Source organism: Notechis scutatus, chromosome 11 (assembly GCF_049901735.1).
Source record: "Notechis scutatus isolate UNSWTSFEM ecotype Mainland chromosome 11, rNotScu1.2, whole genome shotgun sequence".
In the NCBI taxonomy this organism is placed as follows: Eukaryota; Metazoa; Chordata; class Lepidosauria; order Squamata; family Elapidae; genus Notechis; species Notechis scutatus.
This window is the reverse complement of record NC_142019.1, coordinates 13893948-13917699: the sequence shown is the minus strand read 5'-3', so window position 1 is coordinate 13917699 and position 23752 is coordinate 13893948. Positions and strand designations below refer to the sequence as shown.

Here is a 23752-nt window from a genome sequence, read left to right as displayed (position 1 = left end):
CCCGCCGAGCCCCAGGACGCTCCCCCTGGAAAAGGCCGAGAGTGGCCGCCTCCCTTCTCCCAGCGGCCGTCCCTCTCACCGCACCCTTCCTCGGAGATGCCCCTCCCGGCCCCTTGGCGCCCCTCCAGCAGCGGGCGGCGGCCACGGCAGCGCCCGAGAGCCGGAGCTGGCACGGCGGCCGCGCGAGGGGAGGGGAAAGCGCGGAGGAAGGGGGAGCCTTCGGAGCGGGCGGAGGAAAGAGGCGTGCGGAGAGCCAGCCGGCCATGGCAGCGCTAGAGGCGGCGGCGGCGGCGGCGGGTGCCGGCAGGAAGGGAGGCGAGCGCCGGGGGCGGCAGCAGCAGCAGCCGGCTCGGGGCATCTGATTGGAGCCGCCGCGGCTGGGCAGCTCGCGCGGGGAGGCGGCCAAGGGGAGCCTCGGGGACCCGCCGCGCAGGAGAGCAGGGGAGGCGGAGGATGCAGGCGAAGAAGTCCCGCGGCTCCTCGACGGGTGGCGGCAGCGGCAGCGGCGGCGAGCTGCAAGGGGACGAAGCGCAGCGCGCCAAGAAGCGGAAAAGAAGGACTCGCGCTTCGCCAGCATCCAGGTCTTCCTGGTGTCCGAGTGCGTCCTGATGCTGGCCCAGGGCACCGTGGGCGCCTACCTGGTGAGCGGGAGGAGGAGGAGGAGGGTGGGGGCGGCCCAGCCTGGGAGGGAGGCGAGAGAGGGACCAGGCGCTTGGAAGGAGAGGAGGAGAGGACCGGGGATGTGGAGGGGGGCTTGTCAGCGATCCCGGTGACCGACGCAAGATTGGATCCTGGGATGCCTATATTCAGCTTCATTTGGGGAGGGGAGGGGGTGTCTCTGCCTGTTGGCTCCCATCGCTTTGCAAAACCCCCCAAAAAAAAACCCGAGACCCTCCGGCTCCGGGGCTGCTCTGTCCCTGCCCCGCCCGAGCGCGGAGAGCTGAGCCCGGGTTGCATTGGCGGACGAAGGACCGAGCAGCTTGCGTGGTGTTGGCGGTGCTCCCTGCCTGCCTGCCTGTCTCTCGGCCGCTTCTTGCCCGGGTCTTGTGCCAGGCTTGCGGGAGGCGCGAAGGTGCTGCGAAGGGGCGTGTTTGGCGCAGGTTGCCTTTGACTGACACCGCCGGCCAGCCAGGCGCAGCTCCCCCTTCTCTCCCCGGTCCCACTGCCCGGGTCTTCGCCTTCCACGGCCGCCCTGCCTGCCTGCCTGCCTGCCTGCCGTGGTCTTGGATTGACCCTGGAAGAGCTAAAATCCCTTAGCCGGCTTAGCCCCGCTCGGACCCGGCGGGCAGGGGCGAGAGTTAGTCGGGGCGACCCCCGACTGAAGGGTTTCCTTTTCCCGAAAGTGGAAGATCCGAGGGGGATCGCTTTCTGAGAGGCGCCCCTGGCTAAGCGGACGTTCCTGCGCTTGGTTGGGGTCGCTTTTAAGAATTGGGGTCCTCCTTTCCAGAGGGAAGAAGGGCCTCCCGAGTCCCCTGGTTAATGAAACGGATTCCAATTGCTCCTTGCCAGGGACGGAGAGTAGTAGTATGGAGCAAGTAGGAAGAGAGTAAGTCGTGAGAGGTGCGGAGTTGATAAGGTGACCTCAGCTTTTAATTCCTTGCAGCTGCAGGAAAGACTTAAATACTTTTTTAAAAAAACCTAACTGGTAGGTGGGCATGGTTTATTAAATGAATGGACTTGAGTGTGGTTTATTAAATTAAATTCAGGTTCCGATAATCCAGCAACTGACCATAGGGATTGGGTTGAAGCAGCTGGCGCAGCTGAATTGCAGCTGCCTACCATTGGGTTCAGCCCGTTGCAAAGGAATTGCAATTGTTGGGTGCTTTAGCTTAACTGAGTGCAGTGAAGTTTGACAGATATTTGGAATTACAGTTCCAGTGTGGCCACGTAGACCAATTGGAGTTGATCATCAAAACTTCCATGGCACTTCTGCTTTCAGTAAACCCCATTCTCTTTTTAACTTTTTTTTTCTGGCCCTTCTTTGGGTTTCTTGTGTTCCGTGTTTGAAATAATTTGTAAGCCTCCCAGAATCCCTGGGAGCCAGCCAGCATATAAATTTATTAATATTCATAATAATAGATACCTAGGATGCTGGCAACAACCTGTATCAACCATCAGTGCCAGTCAATGATATTTGTGATACATTTTAAAATGTTCAGTTGGCTGAGTCTCATGTTTAATGAATAAAAGAGATAACAACAATAATAATTAGTAATCATAATAAGGCCTTTGTTTTCAGGCCTGCCTAACAGAGCTGTTCTAAAGCTACCTTAGAAAAAGGGTTTCAAACAAAAACTTCCTCCCTGCGCTAGAAGTCAAAATGCCAATGGATAAATTCATCTCTCTATCCGGCTCCCTCCCTCCCCCATGTCTTCTCCTTTGAAACGCAAAGCATCAGCTGACTTGGGGAGAGAGAGAGAGAAGGGGGGGGAACCTTGCTTGTCCCTGATAACAGCCGTTAATCTGCAGAGGCTTCACAGAGAAATAAGCACCATCATCACTTGCTAATGTCCAAAGATGACATTGCTGTTTAAAGGCCCTTTAAGACTGGGGATTGGGGGGAGGGGAGAGGAGAGTGGTCACTTTAAATAAATAAAGAATTGTAAGGTCTCTGAGGCAGAGACCCTTGCGTTTTTGGCTTGCAGTTCTCTCTGCCCGCTGGCGACAATGTAGTGATCCTGGTTACAGACTCCTGAATGTACTGCCTTCCAGATGTGTTGGGAGTAACAGCTCCTGGCATTCTCAGCCACACCTGGAAGGGGACCCACTGTGGATTGTGCTTCCTAAGTGTGGCGAGCTTTCCAGAAGACAGGATCTCACAATGGCCCAGGAGAAACTGAAAAATGGAAGAGGGCGAGGAAAGGAAAATGCATTTTTGCAAACCTTGGCCTTGTGGATCTCTGTGGAGCCATCCAGGTGACTCAGTATTTGCTATGGGGCAATCTCTCTGGGTGGGGAAGGGAAGAGAAGATGCATTCAGAACTAGACCAGGGAGAAAAGGCAAAAGGGTACAGATTGTCCTCGACTTATGACCGCAACTGAGCCCAAAATTTTCTGTTGCTCAAAACGGCAGCGGGGCAATTATGAACGCCATCCCATCCGCTTTGGCTTTTCAGTGTCCAAGGCCTGTTCATAGCATAGGGCTGTGCCCAGGTTGGTTGATTTAGCCAAATGGGGTACAGAGAAGTGGCCGAATCCTCTGGTTAGTTTTTGCAAAAATAAAACAGTGGAAAGTATTTTAAGGAAGGTACTTTGCAATGCAAGTCTGGGCTGGGCATTTAAGTGTTTTATTCAGTGCAGTTCATTTCCCACTTGATAAAAGTACCTATTCAATGGACTTTAGTGCAACCCACTCTTCAAAGCATTTTTTTAAAATATAATTAAAAATAGATACACAAATACAGTTTCTGAGGATGAACAGATGTGCAGAATACCATGGTGGGATCTTAGTTCTGTGCAAACAACCAACCACGACAACAACAAAAACCTTGTGAGAGGCCAGGCTTGATTCTGTAACTCTGAGCTTTCCTTCTGCTTTTCATATTTATTTAAATCAAGTTGACTTGCTTTATTTCCTTCCTTATCCAAAGTAAGCATCAGAAACTTTGGTCCAGAGATAGACTCTATATGACAGGCTTACAATTTGAAAAAAATATGCCTTCATATAACATCGGGCTATAGACTCCGGGTGATGTCATAATTACAGTCTTACCCGGGATACGGGTGGGAAAGTTCTAATCCTATTGAAGAAACTCCCTGGAATTTAATTAATTTGGAGCCTCTCTATTTGAGCACTTGTTCCCTTTCTTAGATAGATTTTTTTTATTCCTTCTAAGTCACTTTTTATTTTAACCTGAGCTGCCAGAAACGTGCCCCAAATAGCATGCCTGTTTTAGAATAATGAATGCACAAGCTGGTTTTTTTCATTATTCTACAAATGTCTTCCATTAAGTGGTAGGAAATTATTAATTTTGCCCTGTAGCTGAAGGTAGACAGAATTTTATGTTGCTGTTTGCTTTATTTATTCTTTGGTCCCGTAACTTCACTATCATTCCAAATTTCACAGGAAACATAATGTTTCCATACTTTTAATTATAATTCTTTTACCTTAGAAATTGGAACTTTGTTCTGAACCTTCAGAGTTATTGCAGCAGCTTTAATAAATGATCACACAAAAAAGTTAGCCTTTAACTTTTACAGGTAATGCAAGGCTAGGGACCTGTCGCATCATTAAAAACATCTGGAATTCCCCTTACTTTTTTTTTTAACCCTAGAGATTTTTTAACACTAACATTTAAAGCCTATCTATTTCGTGTGAGAAACATCTATGGATGGTTCTCTAATGAGCAGAAGTGTATCCCAAGATAAATCTATAGCTATGCTGTGGTAGGATTGTACAGCTTGTATTGCAAATATAATTTATTCCTGCTTCTGACATGTATATCAGATTAAAATAAAGGTGGGGGAAGAAAGACCTTTGTAAGTCTATTTAGCCAGTCAGACTCTGAAGGGTTAGTTGGTTAGTTAGTGGTTAGTTAGTGGTGGCGCAGAAGTTAGAATGCAGTATTGCAGGCTAATTCTGCCAACTGCCAGCGGTTCAATCCTCACTAGGCTCAAGGTTGACTCCACCTTCCATCCTTCCAAGGTGGGTAAATGAGGCCCCCAGGTTGTTGGGAGCAATAGGCTGACTCTGAAAACCACTTAGAGAAGGATGTAAAGCAGGATGTGAAGCAGTATATAAGTCTAAGGGCTATTGCTGTTGCTATCATCATGATGAAAACTAGCCCAACAATGCATGGAAAGTTTCGGTTGGTAGCACAGAAAGCTGGTTGCAAGTACATGAAGATAGGTCTTCCAATAGTCTGAAGCCAGCATGAACTATGCTGGGCAGGGTGTCGGGAGATGTAGCTTATTAATATTTTCTCTCTGGACTGCAGAATTGCAGAGTGGGATTTTAACCAGGACCTGTGGATTGGATGTGACTTCTATTAGGTGTTGTTTCAACTGTTCGGTCGTGTCCAGCTCTTGGAGACTTTATAGGCAAGAGCTCTCCATGAGCAGCTTCTTTCAAATGTTGGATGTTCAACTTCGCACCAGCTTTGACGTTATCAAGCCAGTGTGTTCTTTTACTTCTCCCTTCTTCTTGATTCATGAAACCATTCCTAGCATCAATTTGCATGCGTGACGTGACTAAAGCAAATGGGACGTAGTCTGATGATTTTCACTTCTAGTGATGCTTTTGGTGGCTTATATTTACAGGACCAAATAGGAATTTTAATTGGTTTTCATGCAAACAAGATCACATTTCCTTCAAACATAATGCTCTATCTTTGCACCAGGAAGAGATTGGTGGGGTTCTTTGATAGCTGGCATTGCTGTATTTTCCCCCCCTCCAATGCTTATTTTCCCAGAGCAAAATGTGCTATAAACACCTTCTTGGTGGGTTTACTCCATGACTCTGACTTAAAAGTAGGAGGCAAATTAGGGGTCTGGAAAAGGAGCAGAGACCTTGCTAATTGGGGTGATTAATGACAGTAGCTTTGGGGTGGGGGGCGGGACAAGGCCAGATTTCATGAGTTCAAAGAAATAACCTAGCTGGTGGGGGGAGAGAAGCTGTTTTTTTCCCCTTTTTTCTATCAAATTGGACTGCATGGCTGTATTTATTTCCCAGCTGGTTATGCACAATGACAGCTGAGAATATGCAAAGCAGAAACGTGTCAAGAACTGATTCCCGTTTCACCAGTCCTAAACCCATTTCATTGAAACTTATTTTGAAGTTTTTGGGGAGAGTTGAACAAACACAGGGATTCTTCACTGCTACGGTACTATTAAATATACAAGGGCGAGTAGCATCATGCATATTTTGAGCCAGTCATTCGGTTCATGCCATTTGCTGATGATATCATGACATTTGAGTTATGTTCCAGCTGTGGCTTTGTATCTATTTAACCCATTAATGAAATGGTAGGTTCGTTCTCATAACATCCTATGTTTAGAACAGAATAACAGAGTTGGAAGGGACCTTGGAGGTCTTCTAGTCCAACCCCTTGTTTAGGCAGGAAACCCTATAGCATTTCAGACAAATGGTTATCCAATTTCTTCTTAAAAACTTCCAGTGTTGGAGAATTCACAACTTCTGGAGGCAAGTGGTTCCACTGGTTAATTGTTCTCGCTGTCAGGAAATGTCTCCTTAGTTCTAGGTTGCTTCTCTCCTTGATTAGTTTCCATCCATTGTTTCTTGTCCTGCCTTCTGGTGCTTTGGAGAATAGCTTGACTCCCTCTTCTTTGTGGCAGCCACTGAGATATTGGAACTCTGCTATCATGTCATCCCTAGTCCTTCTTTTCATCAGACTAGAGATATACAGTTCCAGCAAATGTTTTTTATATGTTTTAGCCTTCAGTTTCCTAATCATCTTTGTTGCTCTTCTCTGCAGTTTTTTAGTTATGGTTTACTTAGGTGCTTTAGTTGTCTCCGACTTACAGAATTATGTGAATATATTTTTGAGTTAGTTTTATCATAAAGCTTCGGTGGATCACAGTTGTCTTGAGTGATGGAGACCAATAACTATGGGCCCATCTAATGGCAGCTGCAATATAGCATTTAACACCATCTTCTTTTCTATTCCCATATCTTATGTCCTTGACTTGCTATTTTTGGTGTTCTGTATAACCCTGGAGGAGAACAGAGTGATAAGTTTGCTTGTCTGAATACGTGCATGTATAAATGACCATGTAAATTTGGTAAGTGAGATAAACATGTTGAATAAAAGTATTCAATGTGTTATTTATAAAGTTTGTCTTGTCCTTGATTGCCAGAGTCAAATGTGCTCTTGACTTGCGTACAAAATAGTTTAAAAGATAACTAAATGATTCACCATTTATGAAATATTTTGCTACAAAGAAGGAAAGAAAGAGAGGAGGGAGGTAGTAAAGGAAGGAAGGAAGGAAAGAAGGAAGGAAGGAAGGAAGGAAGGAAGGAATGATAAACTATTTTTTATTCACTATTGGAACAGGACATAAAGTTGCAACTTTGCACATACAGCACAAAAAGCTTTTGTACTATGATAATGTAGTATCTAATTTAATAAAAACATTTTATACTTTTCCTTCCAGCAAGATTAGCTAACTCTTGAGATTAATGCCAGAATTCCAAAATTACAATAAAATAATTATTGACAAGTAAATTCAGAAAAAAAAGAATAAATGGTATGGCAGAAAATTAAACATTGTGCCTTCCTTCCTTCCTTCCTTCCTTCCTTCCTTCCTTCCTTCCTTCCTTCCTTCCTTTCTTTCTTTCTTTCTTTCTTTCTTTCTTTCTTTCTTTCTTTCTTTCTTTCTTTCTTTCTTTCTTTCTTTCTTTCTTTCTCTCTCTCTCTCTCTCTCTCTCTCTCTCTCTCTCTCTCTCTTTCTCTCTCTCTCTCTCTCTCTCTCTCTCTCTCTCTCTTTCTCTTTCTTTTTTCTTTCTTTATTCCTTTCGTGATTTAGTTTTTATTTTAAACTTGGAAAATAATCGAGACACAGGAATTTTCTCTGCTTGGCTCTTCTAGCCCTGCGAGGCTGCTTGCACTTCCATGTTTTTTTTCCCTCCTGACGTAGCCTTGGTAACGACGCCGGGAATATCTAACAAAATGGCCCAGTTGATAGCATTCTTATGCCATCTTGCCTTGTTCTGGAGTGAAATTGTTCCTCCCTGAAAAGGATGCCTGGTGCCATGACATGTCACCAGATTCACTTAGGGTGAGGTCTGCCCCACTGTTCCAACTCAGATTGGGAGAGAGTTTCACAGACACAGACCCTGCTATTTTTGCATTCTCTATAATGATCTGTTTATATTTTCGTTTTCTCTTCCTCTTTAATTAGCCCACGAGCACTTTGAAAATAGACATTAGCACTGAACGAACGAGCAGAGTTTTTTCTGGCAAAGATCCAGTGGAAGTTAACATCATAATGCCGAGTTTAGCTTAAGCTTGGTCCTCATCCGCCTTTGGGAAGAGCAGCCGGCCTCCAGGCAATCAGGAGAAGGAGCTGGAAAAATGTCCTTTGTCCTGAGCCAGGAAAATAACTGAAATGCATCATCCAAGACAAGCAACTACCAGAGCTGTTTTGTGGCTCTCTTAACTCCCATGTCTTGTGTTTTTAAAATTAAATGAAATAAAACTCTACTTCCCAGAGCAGTTAAAGACAAGTTGAAGCCATTAGTATCAATAAAAATAGAAAAAGTACAGATAGTCCTTGGCTTATAATTGAGCCCGACATTTCTGTTGCTGAGTGAGAGAGTTGTTAAGTGAGTTTTGTCCCGTTTTATGACCTTTCTTGCTGCCTTTGTCAAGTAAATCACTAGCAGTTATTAAATTAGTAACAGGGGTTGTTAAGTGAAACTGACTTTCCCGTTGACTTTGCTTGGCAGAAGGTCGCAAAAGGGGATCAACTGATCTTGGGACATGGCAACAGTCATAAATTTCTGTCAGTTGCCAAGCCTCTGAATTTTGATCACATGGCCATGGGTGATATATGGCTGTCCAGGTGGGCAGAGCAGGGGAGAGGTAGAGTAAGGGAGATGGAATTCAAAAGAAGACCCAGGCCCATTCCTTCTTCATCCTAGGGCACGCAGGGAGGAATGGAGAAGAGAGCAAGGTGGGTTGCATGGCTTACGGGGGAGGAAAGGGCCCTGATTCTCTTCATTAGCTGCAGCTGGGAAGTTATCACAGTGTATAAAAAAGGAAGCTACGTGCAGCAAGCTGTTGGGAGCAAACGTGACTTTATGTTGTATCATTGTGGCTTATCTGTGTTCCTGGCGTCTTCCCAACTGTGTGAGTTTTGCTTTCAAGTCTGAATTTCTTCTTCTGCCCTGTCAAGCTAATTACTTCAGTTTGGTTTGTTTGGATTTTAAGTTACAGTTTGTGTGTACCTTGTTTTGGACTGAATTTTCTACATTAAAGGCTGTTCCTGGGAGAGTTTTTCTCCAGCCGAAGGTAACCTGGACATTGGGGACAAAGTTGGAGATAATAAAGGGACTCTTATTGCTTATTTGACTGTGTTGCCTTTGTGCCATGCCACGAGTCATCACAAAAATGATCATAAGTCATTTTTTTCAGTGCTGTTGTAACTTTGAATGGTCGCTAAATGTAACTTGAGGGCTACCTGTAGGCCAGTGGCGAATTGGGGCCCAATCCTAGAGATGAGATTCAATTGAGTTGAATCCCTTATTTGTTTGCTCCTAATGGACAAAGTCTTGCCAAACTAAAGCTAAATTCAGAGCAGGGTGGAGCCCATTAAATGGCTGGTATGAATGTGTGTTGTCGCCAGTGTGGGGGTGGGTGGGTTGGGGAGTATTCTTTTATTCTTTTTATTTTTATTTTATGTTGTGCTTTGATGTCTTTGTAAGCCACCGTAGTCGCCATGTGTGAGTAGCAATAGCAGCAACACTTAAGACTTATCTATCGCTTTACAGTGCTTTTACAGCTCTTTCTAAGCCGTTTACAGAGTCAACGTATTGCCCCCAACAATCTGAGTCTTCATTTTACTGACCTGTTTTGAAAAAAAAGAGGTTGGCCTTTTGAAAAAAAGTACTTTTTGGGTTCTCTGCTTATGGTTCAACATGTTGTGTGAAGCCAGACAAACCATAACTTTGGTTCATGGTATTGTCTAAACGCAATGTCAATTCAGTAATCATATTAAGAGTGTAGTGCAAACTAAGCATTTTTCCTTGGCCAATTCATGCATCTTCTTGTAGTATTTAATTTAAGGAGTCCTTCCTTTTTTCTTCTTCCCATCGACTATGCTCTGGGACTTTAAAAACTAGGATCAATGCCTTTGAGTATTTATTGCTACCCCCATATTAGAAATTAGCGTCAATGTTATTGACAGTTTATGTTCCTAACTATGATGATGTCAAGATATCATGATGTGGTAATGCAAACTCCACCTTTTCATGCATCACAACACTAAAACACATCTACACCAAGGGTAAAGTTTGCATAACAATGTTGCAAGGCACATATTGTCACTTCTCCCCTCTCATCCCAACTCACTTCACAGGGTTGTTGTTGCAGGGAAAACAGGAGGAGGAAGGAATATTAAGTTGGCTGCCTTGAGATACCGATGAAGCAATAAAGGAGGAATAAAAATCTAATAAAAGAAAAATGAATAACATCTTTAAAAATATGGTTATGATTAGTGTTGAAATACATACGAGGAAAAAATGTTTCTGTTTTCTGATGAACAAATCCTGTTGAACCAAAAAGGATATGAACAGGTTCTTGTTTTTCTAAGTACCTGCCAACATTTTGCAAAAAAAAAACCAAAACCAAACAGGAAACACAGAAGCATGGGTGCATTGCAAATGCTTCAGAAGGATGATAAATAGAGACAGTGAGTAAAAGATAAAGATTCAGTGGATAAACTGTAATTTAGCTTGCACACTTTTGCTAAAACCCTTGTATTGCTAAAAACTTAGGTGGAGATTAGAAGGTGATTAAGTGATCGATGGACGAAGCCCTTTGCAGAAAATGTGGGCATTGATCCCCAAAGGTCTTTTACCTTTCCAAGGCTGGTAGGTTGCCTAAAAGGATCCGAAAAAAAATAATAACTTTATGAAGCCAAATCATCTAAATCAAGATACCTGAAGGGAATAGAGAAACTGAATTGTAACTAATTCTGCCGACTGCCAGCAGTTTGATCCTAACTGGCTCAAGGTTGACTCGGCCTTCTGAGGTCAGTCAAATGAGGACCCAAATTGTTGGGGGGCAGTACACTGACTCTGTAAACCACTTAGAGAGGGCTATGAAGCACTGTGAAGTAGTATCTAAGTCTTGCTATTGTCCTGCCTGCCTGCCTGCCTGCACAATAGTTAGAATGCAGTATTGTAGGCTGACTCTGGCCACTGCCAGCAGTTCGAATCTCACCAGGCTCAAGGTTGACTCAGGCTTCCATCCTTCCGAGGTCGGTCAAATGAGGACCCAGATGTTTATAACAGATAACAGATAATCAGAGTTGGAAGGGACCTTGTAGGTCATCTAGTCCAACCCCCTGCCCAAGCAGGAGACCCTACACCATTTCTGACAAGTGGCAGTCCAATTTCTCCTTGAAAGTCTCAAGTGATGGTGCTCGCACAACTTCCGAAGGCAACTTCTGTTCCATTGGTTGATTGTTCTCACTGTCAGAAAGTTTCTCTTTATTTCCAGGTTAAATCTCTCCTTGTTCAGTTTCCATCTATTATTCCTTATTTGGCTTTCAGGTGCTTTGGAAAATAGCTTGACCCCTTCCACTCTGTGGCAGCCCCTCAAATATTGGAAGACCTCTATCATGTCTCCCCTGGTCCTTCTCTTTACTAGACTAGCCAGGCCCAGTTCCTGCAACCATTCGTTGTATGTTTTAGCCTCCAGTCCCCTAATCATCCTGGTTGCTCTTCTCTGTACTTTTTTTAGAGTCTCAACATCTTTTTTATAATGTGGTGAACAAAACTGGATTTTGTTTGTGGGGCAATATGTTAACTCTGTAAACTGCTTGAAAGCATGATGAAGCAGTATGTACATCTACATGCTATTGCTACCTTTCAAGCAAGCCAAGATAACTAATTATAAACTCCAGGAAAATAACGGAGAAAAGTCCATGAGAAGAACGCCAGCAAAGATAAGCCTCTTTCAAGGTGAACACTAATTGACTTCAGCAATTCTAACTGCGCAGTTGTAAACTTATATACATAGCTCCCACCTGCAAGCCACGAGGAGGCTCATGGTAATCTCCTCTTGAGTAAACCTCGCTTTTCCCTGATCCTCTCCTCCTTGTGTGACCTAGGATGGATAGGGGATGGGCCTGGGTCCTCCTCTGACTGCTCAGCTGGCCTCTGCCCTTCCCCAGCCTCCTCCACCACCTCTGGAGCCACACTCCCACTCCCTGTTGGTTGATCCTCCTCTTCCTCAGAGTCAGACTCCACCAGGGGCATGACAGCAAGACTTCCTCATCAGAATGAGAATTTATGTTTCTAAGTGAGACATTTGTTCCATTTTATGACCTTTCTTGCCATAATTGATAAGTGAATCACTGCAGTTGTTAAGTTAGTAACACGGTTATTAACTTAAGTGAATCTGGGTTGCCCGTTAACTTTACTTGTCATAAGTTTGCAAAGGGAGGATCAAATGACTCCAGGATGTTGCAAATCAGTCATAAATATGAGTCAGCTGTCAAGCATGCAGTTTTGGTCACCACACTATAAAAAAAGATGTTGAGACTCTAGAAAGAGTGCAGAGAAGAGCAACCAGGATGATTAGGGGACTGGAAGCTAAAACATATGATGAACACTTGCAGGAACTGGGCCTGGCTAGTCTTGGGAAGAGAAGGACCAGGAGAGACATGATAGCGGTCTTCCACTATTTGAGGGGCTGCCCCAGAGAGGAGGGGGTCAAGCTATTTTCCAAAGCACCTGAAGGCCAGACAAGGAACAATGGATGGAAACTGGTCAAGGAGAGATTTAACCTGGAAATAAGAAGAAATTTTCTGACAGTGAGGACAGTCAACCAAAGGAACAGAAGTTGCCTTCAGACGTTGTGGGAGCTTCATCACTGGAGGCTCTCAAGAAGAGATTGGAGTGCCATCTGTTAGAAATGGTGTAGGGTCTCCTGCTTGGGTGGGGGGTTGGACTAGATGACCTATAAGACCCCTTCCAACTCTGTTAATCTGCTACTCTGAATTTTGATCACGTGGGGATGCTAGAGCGGTCATAAGTGTGAAAAACAGTCATACGTCCCTTTTTTCAGTGCTGTTTAGTGAAAAGTCACTAAACGAATTGTTGTAAGTTGGGGACTACCTGTAGCTTCTTTCTTGAATGGAACAGTTATTTCTACCTATGATGTAGACATCAACTCTAGTCTAGTTGTTCCATTTGCAAACTGAAGCATTTCACAGCCTGAGTAAAGGGAGAAGAACGTTCCTTGTTCCATACATGCATCTCTTTGAAAAGGAGCAGCATCGTGCGCCTGTTCTGTTTCTAATGTTCCAAGGCCCCAGATGAACTTTGGTCAACTTGGTTCCCTCTCGATACCTTGGGACTCCAATGCTCATCATTCCCGGCCAAGCTGGGGAAGTCTGATCTAAAAAGAATGCAGGGAAAAATAAAACTCAGGCTGGCTGGTGATTTTGCAAGGGACGGGGTGATCGGCTTCCAAGGTGCGGCATTGCATGAGGCTCTTTGAAACTCTGCTGAGGGTGCTTTGAGAGGAAAAAAGAGCAAATTCTTTTGACCTCATTTATGTTAAAACTGAAGCCTTTTTTGATCCATGGCCTTGCATATTAAGTCAAGCCTTCCGATGGGATTATTAGGTTATGTCTAAAGTCCTTCAGCCTTAACCAGCCAATGAAAGATGCTTTAGTGCAGTGATGGCTAACCTTTTCGGCACCGAGTGCCCCAAATCCCCAAAATGCAATGCACGCGCGTCCCCCGTGCATGCACAAACACCCCTCCCTCCACATATGTGCATGCACCCCCAACACATGCATGGGTGCAACCCTGCCCCCTGCATGCAGCAGAGACCAGAAAACCAGCTGACTGCTAGAAGGCGCGTGCCCATGCGCAGCAGAGCTGAGATGGGGCGGTGGCTCACGTGCCCACAGAGGGGACTCTGCGTGCCACCTCTGGTACATGTGCCATGGGCTTGCCATCACGGCTTTAGTGCATCAGTCATTATTTCTGGGTTGTTTCCTTGCGTTTCAATTCCTCTCCATTTGTATCTGGCTGAACCTCCAGTACAGTTGTCATCAGGAGGGGTTTAAAACTAGAGGGCAGTTTGAAAAGCTTAAAAAAAATTCAAAATGAACACATCCTTCCCAACAACAGAAAACTGGAAATCCTGGGAGATGAAAGCTCTTTGCAGCAATATTTCTATCATCTTAATTCAGTCCTTCCTCTCCAATCTCATCAAGTCCTTCCTTTTTAGGCTGAAACGGTGATTTATCTCTACTTCTGCCAATGGAGAGCAAATTCTCCTCCTGTAGATATTTCGGTTCTCCTTAAAAACATTTCTCTCACCCTAATGCTAAAATCTTGCCTTAATCTTGGGTGAAATCGTTCATTTTATAGGCAGGAGCCAAATTCCTGGGTCAGACGCTTCCTGGGTTTTTGCCTTTTGCCCTTTGCAGGGCAAAGAATCTTACTTAATTTTCCTCAGTTCAACCTTTAGCCTTCCAAGTGTGCAAAATAGCTGGAGCTGACCTAGTTGCATAGATTCATCCTTGGCTGGAAACAGGAAAGGGGGCTTGCGGTGGGTGGGTGGGGGGAAGCTGTCCAGCTGGGGACATGTTGCTGAAGACAGCCGCTCTCTGTTTCCTTCCTGGTTGTGCTTTTGAGCAAAAGCTTTTGAACTGTCTGCTGATGGCCAGTAGCAGCTTAGAAATTTGTTATTCAATGTGAATATTCTATGACAGAGATGAAAGAAAAAAGATGGAGAAAGGAGCACAATGTCCAGGACAGATGAGATTAAAATTGGGCCTAGTTTGTGGGAAGATCAGATTGGAGCTGATTTAAAGCTAATGTCTACACTTAGAATGAATGAGCTGGAAGGGACTTTGAAGGTCTTCTAGTCCAGCCCCGTGCTCAAGCAGGAGGTCCTATACCATTTCAGATAAGTGGCTGTCCAGTCTCTTCTTAAAAACCTCCAGTGATGGAGCGCCCACGATTTCTGAAGGCAAAGCTGTTCCACTGGTTGATTGTTTTATTTTATTTTTATTTATTTATTTATTTGTCAAAAGCCTACAATATAACATAAACAAGAATAGACATAAGTTTAAATATAAGAAATAGGAACTAATAATTGGGGACAATAGGACAGGGACACAGTAGGCACGATTGTACGCTTATGCACGCCCCTTACAGACTTCTTAGGAATGGGGTGTGGTCAATAGAGGTTAGTTTGAGGGTAAAGGAGTGGGGGGGCGGTTTGAGCAGGTGACAACAGAATCAGGTAGTGAGTTCCAGACATTGACCACTCTGTTGCTGAAATCGTACTTCCTGCAATCGAGTTTGGAGTGGTTTACATTTAGTTTATATCTGTTGTGTGCTCTTGTGTTGTTGTTGTTAAAGCTGAAATATTCATTAACTGGTAAGACATTGTAACATATCATTTTATGTACTATGCTTAAGTCCAATCTTAGCCGGCGCAGTTCAAGGTTGTCTAAGCCTAGAATCTCAAGTCTGGTGCTGTAGGGTATTCTGTTGCGAGCAGAGGAGGGTAGTACTTTTCTTGTAAAATTTGTCCTCATTGTTAGGTAGTTTCTCCTTAATTCTAGGTTGCTTCTCTCTTTGATTAGTTTCCATCCATTCCAGACTGCCCAAGAGACAATTTCCTTTCAAAGTAAGCAACATTATGCAAAGTACGGAAAGTGAGTAGGTTGAAGGACTTTTAAGTACTTATAAGAACAGTACGTTGAAAAAAATAAAAGACCTGGGGTTAAATTTTTTTTGAAAAGAATTCATACCAAATAGTTCATACCAAATCATTTCTTATTCTTTTCCATATTGTCAATGCATTTTTTTTCCTCCAAGAGTGATTCTCACAGATTTTCTAAAATAGATGGGATGTTTAGAAGAATTCCAGCGAATGATCTCCTTCTCTTTAGAACCCATATATGTCTCTGTGTATGTAAGGACAGAGGTAGGTAGTGTGGTGTTGCAGTACCAGGGTAGAAACTGGGAGAGTCTTGAGTTCTAGTCCTTTCTGCCTTAGGCACAAACACAACTGGGTGATCTTGGGCTAATCACATTCTCTCGGTCTTAGAGAACCCTTCCAAAAATCTTGCAAAAAATAAAATAAAATTGCAGGGACTTATCCAGGCAGTAACTGAGGATAAACATTGAGTCAAAGGCACATATACATGGGCTAAGGCAGAGATTTCCAGATCTTCTCTTTCTAGCAGCCTTCTGATGAACCTGTGAAGGGACATTTCTCTTCACCAACGGTGGAAAAAACTGATGAGTACCAAACAAATGTTTCCTAAAAGGAATAATGCATTGGTTCACAAGGCAGCCTACACAAATAAGTTCTAGCTTGTGCATTGAGTACAGGGACAAAATGTTCATGTCAAATTGCATAGAGTTTCAGAGCAGTTGAGTACCAAAGTACCTCATTTTTGTGAACCGTAGCGATAAGCTTCCAGCTGAATATTTTAGTTAAAGGTTCACTTCGTAGGTTGAAATTGTCCTGTGTAATAATTCAGTCAAAAGCCAATCTTTCCTACAGCTGGGAAGGGAATTGATTCTTCAGCGTTTCCACCAAATAAAAGCAGGCGGTTTCTTATGATTATAGTTGACTGATAGCAATTAAGATTGTGGGAAGGTGAAAAGGTTTAAGGAACATTATACCACTCAGTCTTTGTCTCTCCTTTCTACACAATAAAATAACATTGGAATGACAGAATAGAATAGAACAGGGGTGTCCAACCTTGGTAACGTTAAGCCTGGAGGACTTCAACTCCCAGAATTCCCCAGCCAGCTTTGGGATTTTGTAGTATCCTTCCCCTGCCACACCCACCAAACCACGCCATGCCCACTAAGCCACACCCACAGAACCGGTAGTTAAAAAAGTTTGAATCCCACCACTGGGTCCCAAGATCAAAATTCAGAAGCTGGATGCCTAGCATGGATTTATCATAGTTGCAATGCCGCGAGATCATATGATTGATTAGCTCTGTCAAGCAAAATAAGTGGGAATGCCAAGTTCACGTAATAACCACACTACTAGCAAGAAAAGTCATAAAATGGGGGTAAAACTCCCTTAACAATTGTCTCACTGAGTGACAGGAATGTTGGGCTCCGTTGTGGCTGTTTGTCAAGGACAACCTGCAGCTTAAAATGTTTAGAAAACAAGTGTAGGCCTTGACACCCAAACAGACACGCAAACATGCTGAGTTTACACTTTGCAAGCAGATATCCTTTGCGTTATAGGGGGGAGGGGGAGTTTGCCGTATGAGTTATCTTGACGCAAATGGTTTTGAGGACCTGAGGTGACACATGTCAAATGAAGGTGTCGTTGCTGAATTGACAGATTGCTTGGCTTGAATTTTTTTTTTTTTTTTTTACTGAATCTTTTGGGCTGCCAGGACAAATTTAACGCAACCTTCTCCGTCTTAAGACTCTGTCCGTGCCCCAGAAAGTTAGTCTTCGTAGCGAAGCTGGCAAACTCCATCTTGAAAAAGCTGGTTTCGCACATCCGGATCTGGCAATCATTCTTCCTCTACTGTTCCTTTGCATTAAACACACACACACACACACACACACACACACACTTGTGAAGCCTTTTTCATTTTGGGAACTGCAGGTGCTTCAGAAGGGTAGAGTAGAGAGATTAATTTAATGTGTGCCTGGAATGAGTAATCAGGGTACTTAAGATTCTAAAAGCAGAGGGGTCTGGAAGCTTCTCCCCCCAACCCAGCTCTGCTTGCATAACGCCATTAAGTAGGTCAATTAAAGATTGAGGAGTGATTTTTTTTAATTTTATAAATCGTGCTTAGTATTTGTGGGCTTATGATCTTGTACAAACCCACCTCTCTCTCTCAGTTAGCTTTACAATTTATGATATTAAGCACACTCAGAGAAATGAATTAATGGAGTCACTAGGTTAAGACGTTGACAGGGGGTTACGTTGATGCAAGCTGCCTAACCGGGTCACTGGAGAATAGAATAGAAGAACAGAATTGGAAGGGACCTTGGAGGTCTTCTAGTCCAACCCCACTATAGGCAGGAAACCCTATACCATTTCAGACAAATGGCTATCCAATCACTTCTTAACTCCAGTATTGGATCATTCATGACTTCTGGAGAAAAACTGTTCTACCGGTTAATTGTTATTTCTGGAAATTTCTCCTTAGTTCCAGGTTGCTTCTCTCCTTGATTAGTTTCCACCCATTGCTTCTTGTCCTGCCCTCAGGAGCTTTGGAGAATAGCTTGACTCCCTCTTCTTTGGGGCAGCCCCTGAGATATTGGAACTCTGCTATCATGTTACCCCAAATTCTTCTTTTCACCAGACTAGACATACCCAGTTTCAGCAACCGTTCTTTATATGTTTTAGCCTCCAGTCCCCTAATCATCTTGTCTCCATTTGCACAATATGGGAAGCGCGGTGAGTACTGATAGTCCTCGACTTACGATACAATTGAGCCCGAATTTTCTGTTGATAAGCAAGACATTTGTTAAGTGAGCTTTGGCCCATTTTACAACTTTTCCTGCCACAGTGGTTCAGTGAATCGCTGCAGTTGATAAGTTTTGTAATACAGTTATTAAGTTGTTTCTCTCAGGATTCCAGCAGTTACCCCCATTTAAATCATGAGTCTCGAGCCAAACTTCCAAAACTTCAAAAGGATTTATTGGGAGTTAACATGTCCAGGATTGCCTGGGTGTAGCCTATTCTGAGACACATAATTCATTGTCACCTTTGACCCTGGTTTTCCCCTGGGTATATCGTAATTCATATTCTCCAATGGGACACACCCATAGCCCAGAGTCATCAATCATGCTCTCCAATTAGAATTTTGCGGGCGGCAGAAACTTCAGTCACCTAGTTACTATCTTTGAAAACATTTATGGAATGCACTTTCAGTTTGCAAGCTGCCGCACTGCTCCCCCCTCCCTTTCTGTTGGCAACTCTAAAAAGACCAGAGAAATATTTTGTTGACAAAGTTGACAGTTTCACTGTTGATTTGGCTTCTCAGAAGGCCCACCAAAATGTGATCACGTGACCTTGGGACACAGCAACGGTCATAAACAGGAACCAGTTGCCAAGCATCTGAATTTTGGTCACATGACCATGGCGATGCTGCAAAGTTCGTAACTGTGAAAAACGGTCCTCACTATCGGTCCATCCCACATCAATGTGATGATCCGGAGAGTATCACAAATGTAACAAAATCCAAAACGTAAATAAATGTCCTTTAATGCCTCCAGTTTGGCCCCACTGTTCAATAATTCTCAGTTGGAAATAAAACGTATTCAAAAGAAAGCAATACTGTCCAAACTTAATGAGCAAATAGAGGTGAAATAAAAAACTAAAACAAACTACAATGAAGGAATTTCCACAACGGACCAGGATAAGTAATTACCAACTTCAAGGAGATAACAAGGCACAGTCTGTTGGAAGGATGCCAACCAAGATAAACTTCACCCAAAATAACACACACTTTGCTTCTGGCAATGCTGTGTTGTAATCTTCTCTCTTATATACTATTCTCCCCAGCTGCAACCAATGAGGAGGATCATGGCCACTTCCTCTCTCGTAAGCCAAGTTGTTTCCTTCTCCGTTCCTCCTGCGTGTCCTGGGATGCAGAGGGGATGGGCCTGGTTCTACCTCTGACTGCCCAGCTGGCCTCTGCCCTTCCCCAGCCTCCTCCACAACCTTCAGAGCCACACCTCCACTCCCTGTAGGCTGTTCCTCCTCTCCCTCAGAGTTTGACTCAAACAAGGACATGACAATTAGATCCCTCATTTATTTAGTCAATTGCTATAACTGCCCACCTCAACTAATGATTCCGGCGACTTACAATTCCAAAGCTATAAGAACAATAAAAAAAACATTTAAAACAATCAAAACGCCCAAAACAAATACAGATAATCCTTGACTTACAGCCACAGTTCAGTCTAGATTTTATGTTGCTAAGCGGGACATGTGTTCAGTGAATTTTAGGCCCCTTTTATGACCTTTCTTGCCACAGTTGTTAAGGTGAATCGCTGCAATTGTGAAGCTCGTAGCACGGTTGTTGAGTGAACCTGGCTTCCCCATTGACTTTGCTTGTCAGAAGGTTGCAAAATGGGATCACGTGATTTCCCCGGGACACTGTGGCCATCATAAATAGGAACCAGTTGCCAAGCAACTGAATTTTGGTGTCATGATGAATGGGGATGCTGCAAAGGTCGTAACTGTGAAAAACAGTCATAAGTCCCATTTTTCAGTGCCGTTGTAACTTTGAACGGTAACGAAATGAACTCTTGTAAGTTGAGGACTGCCTGCATTGAACTGGTTTACTTAAGGTGGGATCGGTGTGGCACCCAAAGGTTTGACAATTAACTAATGGGACAGCTTTTAGTTTACTTTACTTGATTGTCACTGCACCTCGTACAATGAAATTAAACACCATCTTCAATGTACATTATGACTATGAAAATAAAACACAAACACACATCCTTCACATTCTATACAATTGAATTGAAAACCCCTGATATTGCATTCATATTGCACTATACAGTAGAATTCAAAAGAGCTACTGCCCTGGGATAGGAGCTGTTTTTCAGCCTATTTGTCTTTGTTTTTATTGTCCTGTACCATCTGCCAGATGGTAATAGTTCAAAAAAAAGGGTGCCCAGGATGAGATGGATCTTTGAGAATGTTTTGAGCTTTCTTAAGGCACCGGGAGCTATAAAGCTCTTCCAAAGAGGGGAGAGGGCAACCAGTGATCCTCTGGGCAATGATGTTCACCCTCTGGAGTGCTGCCCTATCTGTCACTGTGCAATTGGCAAACCATACAGAGGTGCAGTAAGTTAAGATACTCTCTCTGGTGCAGCGGTAGAAGGTCACCAGCAGTTTTTCATTCCGTTGTTGTTTTCTGAGAAGTCTCAGGTAGTATAATCTCTGCTGGGCCCTTTTGACCAGTGCTGCAATGTGAGCACCCCAGGTCAGGTCCTCTTTTATGGTAAAAAACCCAAAAACTTAAAACTGGCCAATCTCTCTCTCTTGCTCCACTCGGTCTCCATTGATAAGCAAGGGATGGATGTCTGATCTGTTCCTTCTATAGTACACTATAAGCTCATTGGTCTTATTGCTGTTGAGGACAATTGTTTTTTGTTTTGTTCCAGAGTTGTTGGTACTTCATTGCTGGAGATTTTAAAGAAGAGATTAGACAGCCATTTGTCTGGAATGGTATAGCATCTCCTGTTTGAACAGGGGGTTGGACTAGAAGACCTTTCCAACTCTGTTAATTCTGTTATTCTGTTAAATAAATCACCTCGCCTCCTGGGATGAGAGAGCGAAAAGGATAAATCCAAACTTTGAACGTTGCAAGAGGTCAAACACGATGTTGGTGGGGATAAAATACTGTTGGTAGAATACAGGTAGTCCTCAACTTAAAACCATTCATTTAGCAACCATTCAAAGTTACAACAGCACTGAAAAAAACGTGACCTGTCCTCACATTTATGACTGTGGCAGCATCCCCATGGTCACGTGATAAATATTCGGGCATTTGTCAACCGGTATGAATTCACAATGGTTGCAGCATCCCAGGGACATGTGATTGTCCTTGGTGACTTTCCAAGCTGGCTTCCAACAAGCAAAGTCAGTGGGGAATGCTTGATTTACTTAATGACCCCAGGATTCGCTTAACAACCATGAGGAAAAAGTTGTAAACATGGGTGTGACTCCCTTAACAATGGTCTTGCTTTGCTTTAATAGACATTTTTTGTCCCAGTCGTGGTCATAACTGAAAGACTTGTGAATCTGAACGGACCTTTTTCTCGATCAGCTGTCCCCCAACTATCTTTAGTAGGCCAACAAATAGATGTTTTCTCTTGCCTATGCCCACAGTAGTATCATTGTTTTGAATGGATGAGGCCCTGGACGTGCTTTGAGATTACTCCTCGTATATTTTCTAAATGCTAAGATTGGGGAGCTTGTCCTGAATTAGCAATTTATTTCAGGAAAAAATCTGTTAGGAAAGTCAAGGGAAAGCTCCCTCTGTCTGGAAGGACTCTTGAGTACCCTTGTTGGCATATCTGTATAAAATTACATATATGTATATCTATATATGCATCTCTCTCTCTCTCTCTCTCTCTCTCTCTCTCTCTCTCTCTCTCTCTCTCTCTCTCTCTCTCTGTCTCTGTCTGTCTCTCTCTAATCTCTCTCTCTAGTTTATCTCTCTCTCTATCTATCTATCTATCTATCTATCTATCTATCTATCTATCTATGTATCTATCTATCTGTCTATCATCTATCTATCCTCTATGTAGCAACATCTATTCTATCTATCTATCTATCTATCTATCTATCTATCTATCTATCTATCTATCTCATCTCATCTCATCTCATCTCATCTCATCTCATCTCTCTCTAATCTCTATCTGTCTGTCTGTCTGTCTGTCTATCTATCTATCTATCTATCTATCTATCTAATCACTCTCATCTATATCTCCAATCAATCAATCAATCAATCAATCAGAATCTATCCACCTATATCAATCTAGCTAACATCTATCAATCTCTCTCTTTCTCTGTCTATCAATCAATCTATCTATCTACTCATATCTATTTATCTTCTGTCTGTCTTTCTATTTATCTGTCTATCTATCTATCTATCTATCTATCTATCTATCTATCTATCTATCTATCTATCTATCTATCTATCTATCTATCTATCTATCTATCTATCTATCTATCTATCTATCATCTATCTATCTATTATCTATCTATCATCTATCTATCTATCTATCTATCTATCTATCTATCTATCATCTCTCTCTAATCTCTCTCCTCTCTCTCTATCATCTGTCTTTCTCTAATCTCTCTCTCTATCACTCTCTCTCATCTCTCTCTCTCTCCCTCCCTCCCCCCTCCCTCCCCCCTCTCTCTTTCTCTTATATCTATCTATCTCTATATCTATCTACACACCATATGTATGTACTGTGCGTAGATCTCACAAAGGAAGAGATCTTTTTACAGGGGAAAAAGACGGCTTCAGTAGACCTTAACAGTTAGACAGATTGGAACATTAGCTGGAGAATATTTATAGGTGGAACCAAAACATTTTATTTTTACTGCAAATGCTGATGAAAAGAAGGATTCTTGATTAGGCGACAACTCCCTCAGGACTTGGACTGGCAAAACAGTCCCTAAAAATAGAGACGGTGAAAGGAAGGGAGGAGGCAGAAGGCTAGGAGTTCACAGAATAAGGAACAGGAGGGGAAGATGGGAAGAGTAAGAGTTCACTTGGGAGGTTAAGCACCAGTGGGAGGAATGTTAATGGCAAAGCAGGGGCCGTCCAAGGAGAAAATGGATAGAGACAATTGATTTCTGGAAAAGGAAGCAGGAACAATTCATCTCAGGCTATGCGTTTCCTACTAAGGAGAGCTGAAGGGACCTTTTTCTTGATAAAGCTCTTCCAAAAATATCTTCCAACAGGCCAGCAACAGATTTCTAGAAAAAGAAGAAGAAACAATGTCCATTTGGCTTGTGTCTCCTACTAAGGAGATATGGATGGACCTTTTTTGCTTGATAAGCTCTTCAAAAACATCTTCAATAGGCCAACTACAGATTTCTAGAAAAGGAAGAAAACCTACCTTAGATAATATGTTCTTTACTAAGGAGATCCAAATGGACTTTTTTCTTCGTAAGTTCTTCCAAAAACAAATCGTCAGTAGGCCAATAACAGATTTCTAGAAAAGGAAGCAAATCCATCTTGGGTATGCATTTCATGCTAAGGAGAGCCGAATGGATGTTTTTCTTGATAGGTCCTGGAGATTTGAAAACCTGCAGCAAGAACACACTGGTGTAGCTAATATTTGGGACATAGAGTAGTTGCAGCAGGCACTTTAATAACAGCCAACAATCTTGGGAGTCCCTAGCCTTTGAGTTCCTCCCATACCTTATAAACAGAAACCAGCATGAAAGCCGTCAATCCTAAACTTGCAATAGTGGCAAAAATCTGGCCTTCACAAGGTTCATCCCAAGACCCATCACTTGTGTTGGGAGGGTCACCTGGTGTGACCCTCCCAACACAAGACCTA

The 23752-nt window shown here is 43.2% G+C and overlaps 1 protein-coding gene across 1 annotated transcript in view; it reads left to right on the top strand.

The window, feature by feature from the left end:
• Positions 1–216: 216 nt before the first annotated feature.
• SLCO3A1 (solute carrier organic anion transporter family member 3A1) overlaps positions 217–23752 on the top strand; it is a 143403-nt gene continuing 119867 nt past the window's right edge. The window contains 2 exon segments of the mRNA XM_087972827.1: positions 217–547; positions 550–641. Of these exon segments, the coding sequence (XP_087828953.1) occupies positions 454–547; positions 550–641 (186 nt within the window). The 5' untranslated portion in view covers positions 217–453.